The following is a 10,000-nucleotide window of genomic DNA, read 5'->3' as shown; positions in this document are numbered from 1 at the left end:
TGGATGCACCTAAAACAGTAACAGGCAAGTTTGTACGCAATCCGCTTCTCCACGGGAAGCCAATGCAACGACTGCAAGACTGCAAGACTGGAGTGGTGTGATCTGGCTTTTTTTTTTATTTGGTAAAAATCGGAGCAACTTTATTTTGGAATAGCTGCAGTCTTGCAATCGAGCTTTTTGGCAACCCGTAGAGGAGGGAGTTGCAATAGTCAAGTCTAGAGGTAATCAGTGAGTGAACTAGCATTTTGCATGCCGTCTTTATCGATAAGCTTCCGCACAGTGTTCCTGAGTGAATATTTTGACATAATTTCGAGATGTGAGTTTGAATGTCCAAAAATTCATCGAAATAAAAGCCTAAATTTCGGACACTATCAGATCTTTGAATTTTGATGTTATTTATCATAATGTCCTCTATCATGACAGTTTTACCTTTGTTCCTAAACACAATGAGTTCACAATAATATCTATGTGTATGTGTGTGTGTGTGTGTGTGTGTGTGTGTGTGTGTGTTTGCGCGCGCATGTGATATAGAGAAATTGAGAGTCTCTGTGTGTTTGTAACTGCCAGTCAAAGAAATAAAGAAGGATAAAGAAAGAGAGAGAGAGAGAGAGAGAGAGAGAGAGAGAGAGAGAGAGAGAGAGAGAGAGGTGGGATGGGGTGGGGTGGGAAAGATTCTATTGACAGTCAGGATACTTGAAGTCGATGAGGCTTCAACCCTTGTCTAAATTAACCAGTAACATGAGAACGTGACATTATTGTAACACTCGGCGGAAGCCTCAAAAGTTGCTGTTCCATGGAGCGGACGCGGAAGATTTTTTTTTTATTTCTTTTTGGGGGGAGGGGGAGGTAGTTTTATATTATTTGCAAATCATCGCCTCAAACTGGTAATATGTAGGAATGAACCAGAAGCTGAAAATATGGTTTTAGCTCTAAATTATGAATTCAACTTACTTACTTGAGCCATGGGGATCATGTGGCATCTACCAAGGACCCCAATTACAGTCTGTTGCTGCAGGGACAACAATGTTATTACAGGTTAGGCCAGCCACTTTAAGCTCTTTATCCATCGTTTGTTTATATGATTCTATTGTTTGTTTGTTTTGAGGTTTTTGTTGTTGTTGTTGTTGTTGTTTTGTTTTGATTTTTTTTTACCTCTTCGTCTTTTCCAACCAGTCTTCCAGTGGAGTGCAGTTCTTGGGATAACAGTTGCCTCCATTATGGCAATAGGTCCAAGCCATTTCTAGCTTCGTCTCTTTATAGTTGTAATTTCTTTAAAAGCGTAAACCTGGATTTCAGCGATCCTGCTCATTTTTGGCCTTAAATTCAATGGTCATCACATTGTATATACAGCTATGCGGGTCTAGTGATATGACACTCGCGTTCGGGTTGAAATGTCCAGAGTTTGAGTCCCGCTCTGAGCGACGCATATCTGAGTTCTTGGAAAAAGGCTCTTTACTCACATTCTCTCACCATACTCAGACGCAAAACGAGTAGCTGACCATTAACTGCGTTATCTCTGTCGGAAAGAGTTGTATCAGCGTCTTACAGGCGTCATGTCTTGTCCTACATGTTAAGTGTGAGTAATATTCAGGAGCTGTGGGCTGATTTTTTCGGGTAAGTGGCATTTTTTTCTGAATTTGGCTATACCTCCAATACATTCTGCGAATTACCTTTCCTCTCTTCGAGAATGTTGAATTATCTTTCCTCTCTTTGAATGTTGAATTATCTTTCCTCTCTTCGTGAATGTTGAATTATCTTTCCTCTCTTCGAGAATGTTGAATTATCTTTCCTCTCTTCGTGAATGTTGAATTATATTTCCTCTCTTCGTGAATGTTGAATTATCTTTCCTCTCTTCGAGAATGTTGAAACGTTTCTCCACAAATGTAATTCTAGGTTTGGCGGAAAGGGAAAATCCCCTTAAACAATGTCCTTTTTTAAAGAGTTTTATCCGAGACTAAAACGATAATATCGAGACAAGAAACTTAGTAGCTCCTCGCGCATGCGATGTCAAGTAGGTAAACATAGCACTTGAGTATTGATGGTATGCGTAACCTTCAAAGATTATAATCTTCTTCTTCTTCTTCTTCTTCTTCTTCTTCTCCTTCTTCTTCTTCTCCTTCTTCTTCTTCTTCTTCTTCTTCTTCTTCTTCTTCTTCTTCTTCTTCTTCTTCTTCTTCTTCTTCTTCTTCTTCTTCTTCTTCTTCTTCTTTCAGCTTATCCCGCAGGATTTCCATAATTAATGCCACATCTCCATGCATCTTAGTTCATTGCACAATCTTCCTCCATCCCCAGTTCTTTCATATCGCCCATTACCCTATCGATCTATCTAGTCTTCGAGCGTCCATTTTTCCTATTTCCCGCTAATTGTTTATGTAATACTTTCTTTACCACGTACTCCCTCTCTCGTCTCTTAACATGTCCAAACCATTTCAATCCATCTTCTCCCATCTTTATCGATGCATTCTTCAATTCAGTCAACCTTCGAATCCGTTCATTTCTCATTTTATCAGTTTGTATTCTGTTAGTAGTCCTTGATTTGTTGGGAAGTTTTTTCCCCCTTTTCTCATTAGACGTAATCCTCCAACTGATGCTAGAAGTTGTGAAAACCCGTGCAAGATCTAAATTAAAGTTTATTACAAAAAAAAAAAAAAAACCCATAAAAGTGAGAGGATGTTTACCGTCTTGACATGGCTCAATCTAGATACGCATCGTCTGCTGTTAAACCCCGTTTGCCACTCTCGATGTTTCCCCGTCTCTATAGTTCAGTCTTGGATAGTTACTTTGCATCCAGATGAATATTTTTACACACATAACGCTGTATGTAGCACTTGCTCTGCCTGATTTGATCAGATTCTTGCTTCAGAGCCATTGGCCCTTGGAGCTGGATTTTATCTCACTTTCTATAGCATGAAACTGACATTATCAATTGTTTGCTACCCTTTGGATAGCACCCTTAGTCTATCGCAAAGTACCTTCCACTAGATATAACAGACCCAGCTACCCAATCTCTGCTGGATGGACAGTCGGGTCCTCAAACAATCTCAACTGTGCCTGGTATCGATCTCGATTCTTTTATGTGTGAAGCGAATGCGCTACCAACTGAGCTATCGAGATCATCAATGATATTCTAATGAGACACAAATTGTGGTTTAAAATTTAATAGAAAATCGTGCTTGATTAATAATCTCAAATCCTCTGTCATAAACAACCGACTAGCCATATTTTCTAAGTTCTTGTTCTTTATTTTTCTTTTTCTTTATAAAATAAATGAGCTTTATATAGCGCAATATCCACCAAATATGCTCAAAGCGCTTTACAAGGGGTCCATGGTCAACAGCAACATTTGACATGTAGGACGGGACATGACGCCTGTTAGGCGATATTACAATTTTTCGGACACAGACAACGCTGTTAGAGGCCAGATACTCATTTTACACCTGAGTACGGTGAGAGAATGTGAGTAAAGAGCCTTTTCCAAGGACTCAACTATGCGCCGAGCGCGAGGATCGAACCCAGGACCTTCCGATCCGAAAGCGAGTGTCATACCACTAGACCACATAGCCGCACATCAAATCAGAAAAAGCCTTCAGCTTGTGAAGTGCGTACATATTTGTTTCGTTCATAACAAGTGCGTTATCTAATCGGCTGGATTGGACTCAGTCCAATCGCTGTAATTTGGTTTCATCATTACATTAAAAAACACCAACAATCCAAAGTGAGCTTTTGTATAGGGCAGTATTCACTAAATGTGTCAAAGCGCTATACAAGAGGTCCATAGCAATATAAATAGAAACAGTGGGCATAAAAAAAATGAATAATAGATATAGCCCTTATGACTTTATCGTAATTTGATTTCGATGAGACAAAGCTGTTACCGGCCAGGTAATCATTTTAAACTTGAGTATGTGCGACTATGTGGTCTAGTGGTATGGCACTCGCCTTCGGGTCGAAAGGTCCTGGGTTCGAGTCCCGCTCTGAGTCCTTGGAAAATGCTATTTACTTACCACATTCTCTCAACTTATCATGTAAAATGAGTATGTGGCCGTTAACAGCATTGCCCCTTATCGGAAACAAAATTGTAATATCACCTAACTCAGGCGTCATATTTCGTCTTAAACGTTAAGTGTTGCTGTTGGCTAAGACCTCTTGTAAAGCGCTTTTAGAACGTTTGGTGGACATTGCCCTATATAAAAGCTCAAGTTATTTTTTTAAACACATGAGTGTTATGAGAAAATGAGTGAAGAACATTTTCCAAGATGGTATCTATCAACTTTGTGCTTTCGATCCACATGTCACAAGCCGAATGAATGGCATAGACCTTAACCACAAAGCTTATTACAAGCAATGAATTTAGATTAACACACTCATAAAGAAAGATTATAAAACCACGGAGTCAGTGACACAGCAAAGTGTTGGCCTTGTACCCAATGTCATCACGGAATCTATGATGCTTTATTGGTTTTAGAATCAAACTAGTAGTCTTTGATTTGTTGGGAGTTTTTTTTCCTGTAGTACAAGTAACCTTTTTCTCATTATGGTCTCTATTTTTAGATAAGGAAAACGAAAGAAAAGTTGGTAAGAGTTGTATGGTCATTTTCTCATACGCTCTACAAATAAGACAATTAAGCAAATAAAAATATTTTTAAAAAGCTAGAAGAGCAGTAAAAAAAAGGTGAAAATATGATTACTTTGATCTCCTGATATAACTTTGTAAATACACTGAAAGAACACTTTAAACAAAAGACAGATGCTCGAAATAACATGGTAATATCGGTGATGCTGTGGCTGGTACGGCACCATAGCTAACTTCATTACATGCCTGTTGCCCAAATACATCAGCCCCACAGATCCAGCATAACTTGCAACAATATTAACCCAGGCTGTCAAGCTGTAGCCATCGTTAACTTAGAGCCCGATTCTGACCAAAAAATTACGTCACAAAAGAAGACGGTGATCGCCAAACGAAATTTAAAAGTGAGTAGTTGTTAGAAGTATTCAAAGAAACAAATAAATGATTCTATTGGTTGAGCTATTGATTACAACTCACAATTACATTTTTCCCCTTGAACTTCGTCTTCTTTTATGACGATTGGGGGGGGGGGGAGGGGGGGGTATTATCAGACCATGAGTTTACGAAAGTCACACGGTCAAGCGGTTAAGATCTACGGGCTTGTGCATTTTACTAAAATGTACATAGCATTCAATAGAATGAATGAAGATGACATCACGAGGGTGTTTTGGTTTTGGTTTTAGACTACAAGTTGGGTGATTAGTTCTCACTAAATTGTCTCCAATTACAAATGGTTATAGTTACACATTATTTCTATGTGGGTGCGAGGCGGGACACAACTGCCGTGTTAATTACATTCCACCATCGAAGTGGTTATTCAGTATCAGATACTGAATAATGCTTTTGCACTATTCAGTATCCATAAGGAACTCTTCTTTAAAGCTATCTGATTACTCGCAATTTTTACACAGGCGACTGAAAATAATATAAGGTGTCTTCGGGTGACGTGATGCACAATTCCCTTAACAGTGTGTCAAAATATTGTGATAAATACTCACAAACTGTAGGGCGTATCGATTCAGTTGCTTAGCATGTACTGAAGGTAGCTTTGCTTCCAATACATAACGATAGAAGAGGACAAATGACAAGATGACCTTATATATATATATATATATATATATATATATATATATATATATATATATATATATATATATATATATATATATATATATATACGAAAGAATAACAAAAACAAGTTTTGTAATGTCCAGGTGACCGGTGAAAATCTCGTGACTGTTGAGGTCAAGGGCTTGTTCGTTGAGTCAGTTTGGTTTTTTCGTTTGTGTTATGCTCGATGGCATTGACCTTTCTGACAAGCATAATATAAACTTTACGGTCATTCAAATAAATTTAAATCATTGTCTCGTCGTAGAATAATTCTTTTTTTTCTAGTCTGAAGTACTAATATTATTATTTTATTCATTTATACTTGTGTTCTTCACTGTAGGCGATTCTATTCTATTTGTGAATATTTGAATATTGATGAGCAGACTGTCTCTTCACTCAACGTAGGATTGAATTTAGTATTTATTGTGAAGAATATTTCTAAACATTTGAGATACAACAAAATAATCGTATGCTTCTCGTTTCATTCTTGTTTTAGGTAAGACGCCATTTTAAGTTGTATTGTTTTTTTTTTGTTGGAAGAATATGATATTTCAATGAAGATGATAAAAGTGTGTATTATAGTTAGCTATAGTAATAGTATCCAATAGGTAATAACTTACTTATATCATTTCTGAAAAAAAGTGTTTCTAACTCATTGTTTGCGATTCTCCTATGTTGTCTCTCTCGTGAGTAGGATGTAGAATTGATTAATAAATATTACCAAAGCCAAAAATATATTGAGATCAGAGATTTGCTTTTCTTTTGTTTTCTTTTCTTTAACTGTTTAGGATTTAAAGTGGTGAATAGAATTTCCTTTTGGTCGAATTATTCACAGCACCATTTTACTCACTCTAAAAATAAAATAAAAATTTAAAAGAATAAAACCAACAAACAAAAAAACACAATTACATTATAAAGCCATAAATGTCTTGAAAAGCGGAAATTCAAAGTTGTGTGTTCCTTTAGAAGTTATAGTTTACTTTCCGTTCAAATAAAATGGAAATGATGATTATGATGAAGATGATGATGATGGTGATGGTAATAATAATAATAATAATAATAATAATAATAAGAAGAAGAAGAAGAAGAAGAAGAAGAAGAAGAAGAAGAAGAAGAAGAAGAAGAAGAAGAAGAAGAAGAAGAAGAAGAAGAAGAAGAAGAAGAAGAAGAAGAAGAAGAAGAAAAAGAATGATAATAATAATATTAATAATAAAATTATTATTATTATTATTATTATTATTATTATTATTATTATTATTATTATTATTATTATTATACTAATATATTAATAATGACGATGATGATGATGATGATGATGATGATGATGATGATGATGATGATGATGATGATGATGATGATGATGATAATAATAATAATAATAATAATAATAATAATAATTGATCAGTCATAAATCTACTGTTTAATTGTCAGGCAAGCGCAAACCTCCCCACATGCAGATTCAAACAATTAGAATTAGGCCATATCATTAATTCTACTTTCGCTATATTCAACAGTTATCTTTCACCATCAGATCTCGCAATGAAGAGTCAATGGTTAGTGCTTGTGTTTACTTTTTTGGCCTTGTCTGCTTTCATTGGCGGACAGCGAGTGAGATGGCAAGCAACAAATAATGTAAGTATAGATAGTTCGAAGATGACGTCACTCAGGCCTTTGTTATTGTTTTTGCCATCCGCGTTTGTGAGTTGTTCTCACTAAACTGTATTAACCAGACTATAAAAGTTCATGGTTACACAGAGTTTGTGTGTTGGTCCGTTATACTTCCGGATGGCAATGTTGTGAACTCCTTGGCCAAGCGCATTCTATCGTCTCGCTGTCTACCAAGTCCCCCAGACCATAACCTTATTCTATAGATAGTTCGAAGATGACGTCACTCAGGTCTTTGTTATTGTTTTTTGCCATCCGCGTTTATGAGTAATGCTCACTGATCTGTATTAACCCGACTATAAACGTTCATGGATACACACAGTTTTGTGTGTTGGTCCGTTATACTTCCGGAAGGCAATGTTATGAGCTTCTTCGCCAAGCGCATAGTATCTATAGATAGAATGCGCTTGGCCAAGGAGTTCACAACATTGCCATCCGGAAGTATAACGGACCAACACACAAACTCTGTGTAACTATGAACTTTTATAGTCTGGTTAATACAGTTTAGTGAGAACAACTCACAAAAGCGGATGGCAAAAACAATAACAAAGGCCTGAGTGACGTCATCTGCATACTATCTATACACCCTTTTTCAGATCTTGAGCTTACACCGGTACCTGCTCCTTTAATTTGTCACTTTGATATTTTAAAAAATAAAAGTTTAGCGACTCTAATGCCTTCGTCCTCATCCTCTTGTGTTCACTGTTTGCGCTGTGTGATGCAAGCAAGGGTTGGTTCATTGAAGAATATAGATAGAATGCGCTTGGCCAAGGAGTTCACAACATTGCCATCCGGAAGTATAACGGACCAACACACAAACTCTGTGTAACCATGAACTTTTATAGTCTGGTTAATACAGTTTAGTGAGAACAACTCACAAACGCGGATGGCAAAAACAATAACAAAGGTCTGAGTGACGTCATCTGCATACTATCTATAGGCATTAGATAGTCCCAACCATCGCCGGGTAACCTTTGTGGTGTAATGGTAGGACGTCAGATTGGTGCTCGGGAGGTCTGGGTTCGTTCCCAGTCAAAGCAGGCTGAGTTTTTTTATGATGTTTTTTTTTCTTCTTGTATATGTCTTTCATGCTTTGTCTGGCACCGTTTCATACACACTTTTTAACCTTTAGATTTCGGTGTACATACCATATGTACTCAAACTGCTTTATAAAGAGTCCCACGCCAACAGGAATATTTAAATTGTAAGACGTGATATGCTGCCTAAGCGCTATTTCAATATTTCTCTTTCGACAGAGACAACACTGTTACATACAAACAGCCAGCCACTTATTTTACACTTAAGTACAATGAGTGTGAGTAAAGAGCCTTTTTCCAAGGAACCAAATCTGCCCTGCTCGCACACTCATCTCTATAACCATACTACCCGTGTTTTTGTTTGTTTCTTGTTTGTTGGTTGTTGGGTTTTTTAGGGTTTTAACATTTGTGATATCATTTTTTTAAAGAGATGTTTGCCTTAATAATTATCGTGTCTCCTGATAAAAAGGAAATCTGAAACGTGCACACCCTGTCATTGTCTCTGATAATAAAGTTAAACAGGAATTCATTGTGTCAGGGTAGTCAGGGTAGATTAGCTTAGCTTAGCTTATCCTCTTGTTTCCTTGATGGAACATAAGGCGCCAAACAATTTCCTCCAGGCATCTCTTTCCTTAACCAGCCTGTTCAGCTCATTCCATGTCTTTCCAGCTTCTTTCACCTCCTCTTCGTCTCTCCACGTCTAGGTGACCGCTGGTCTGCCTCTCTTTCTCTTTCCCCTTTGGGGACCATCTTAGTGCTGTGTAAGGGTAGATTAGATGCTAAAATTATATTTATAGTCATAGCCATTAAGCTTTGGATGTTTTATTGAGGATATTGGGTGTGGTTCGTTCGAGTTTGAAATACCAAAATCGGACAGTTCTGGTCATCTTAATTTTAAAACCACATTTTGACATCTGGACCATTCCGACATGGTACTGTTTTGCGGTGGTGGGTCACAATTTACCCCATCGTTGAAATAAAAGCGAAGAAATTATTTTCAAACAATCTTTAATAATTAACAAAAACACATGAGGCTATATATATATATATATATATATATATATATATATATATATATATATATATATATAGCGCAATATCCACCAAACGGGCTTACAGCGCTTTAGAGGGTGCCCCTAGCAAACAGAAACACTTAATATGTATACGAGACATGACACATGTTAGGCGATACTACAATTGTCTTTCCAACAGAGACAACGCTGTTAACAGCCAGGTACTCATATTTTTTTTTACCTGAGTACGGTGAGAAAATGTGAATAAAGACCTTTTTTTGCAGTCTCAACTATGCATCGTCCCTTTGGATCCAAAGGCGAGTTTCATACCACTAGACCACATTTAGAAACATGAGCTTTTATATAGAGTAATATCCACTAAACGTGTTCAAAGCTCTTTACAAGGGGTCCCTAGCCAACAGCAACATTTATTATATAAGACAAAGCGTGACACCTTTTAGACGATATTACACATTTTTTTGCGGACAGAGGCAACACGATAAACTGCCCGGTACTCATTTTAAACCTGAGTGACGTGAGAGAATGTCAATAAAGAGCCTTTACCAAAAACTCAACTATGCCTCGCTCAGAGCGGTACTCAAACC

The 10,000-nt window shown here is 37.1% G+C and overlaps 1 protein-coding gene across 4 annotated transcripts in view; it reads left to right on the top strand.

Moving 5' to 3' along the window:
- LOC144968503 (transforming growth factor-beta-induced protein ig-h3-like) overlaps positions 1-10,000 on the top strand; it is an 18,343-nt gene that overhangs the window by 35 nt on the left and 8,308 nt on the right. The window contains exons 1-2 of one of the 4 annotated variants that reach the window (XM_078906939.1): positions 1-24; positions 7,195-7,312. The exon at positions 1-24 is cut by the window's left edge and continues 35 nt beyond it. In XM_078906939.1, coding sequence (XP_078763065.1) covers positions 7,220-7,312 — 93 coding nt within the window. In that variant the 5' untranslated portion in view covers positions 1-24; positions 7,195-7,219. Of the gene's footprint in view, positions 25-159; positions 222-5,884; positions 6,177-7,194; positions 7,313-10,000 lie in introns of those variants that run through there. The other 3 variants (XM_078906940.1, XM_078906937.1, XM_078906941.1) reach the window with 3 other exon arrangements.

The sequence above is a fragment of the Berghia stephanieae genome, chromosome 3, assembly GCF_034508935.2.
Source record: "Berghia stephanieae isolate SIO BIC M18660-M18661 chromosome 3, UCSD_Bste_1.3, whole genome shotgun sequence".
NCBI lineage: Eukaryota > Metazoa > Mollusca > Gastropoda > Nudibranchia > Aeolidiidae > Berghia > Berghia stephanieae.
Note: the sequence above shows the minus strand (reverse complement) of the source record. Positions and strands in the feature narration are given on the sequence as shown.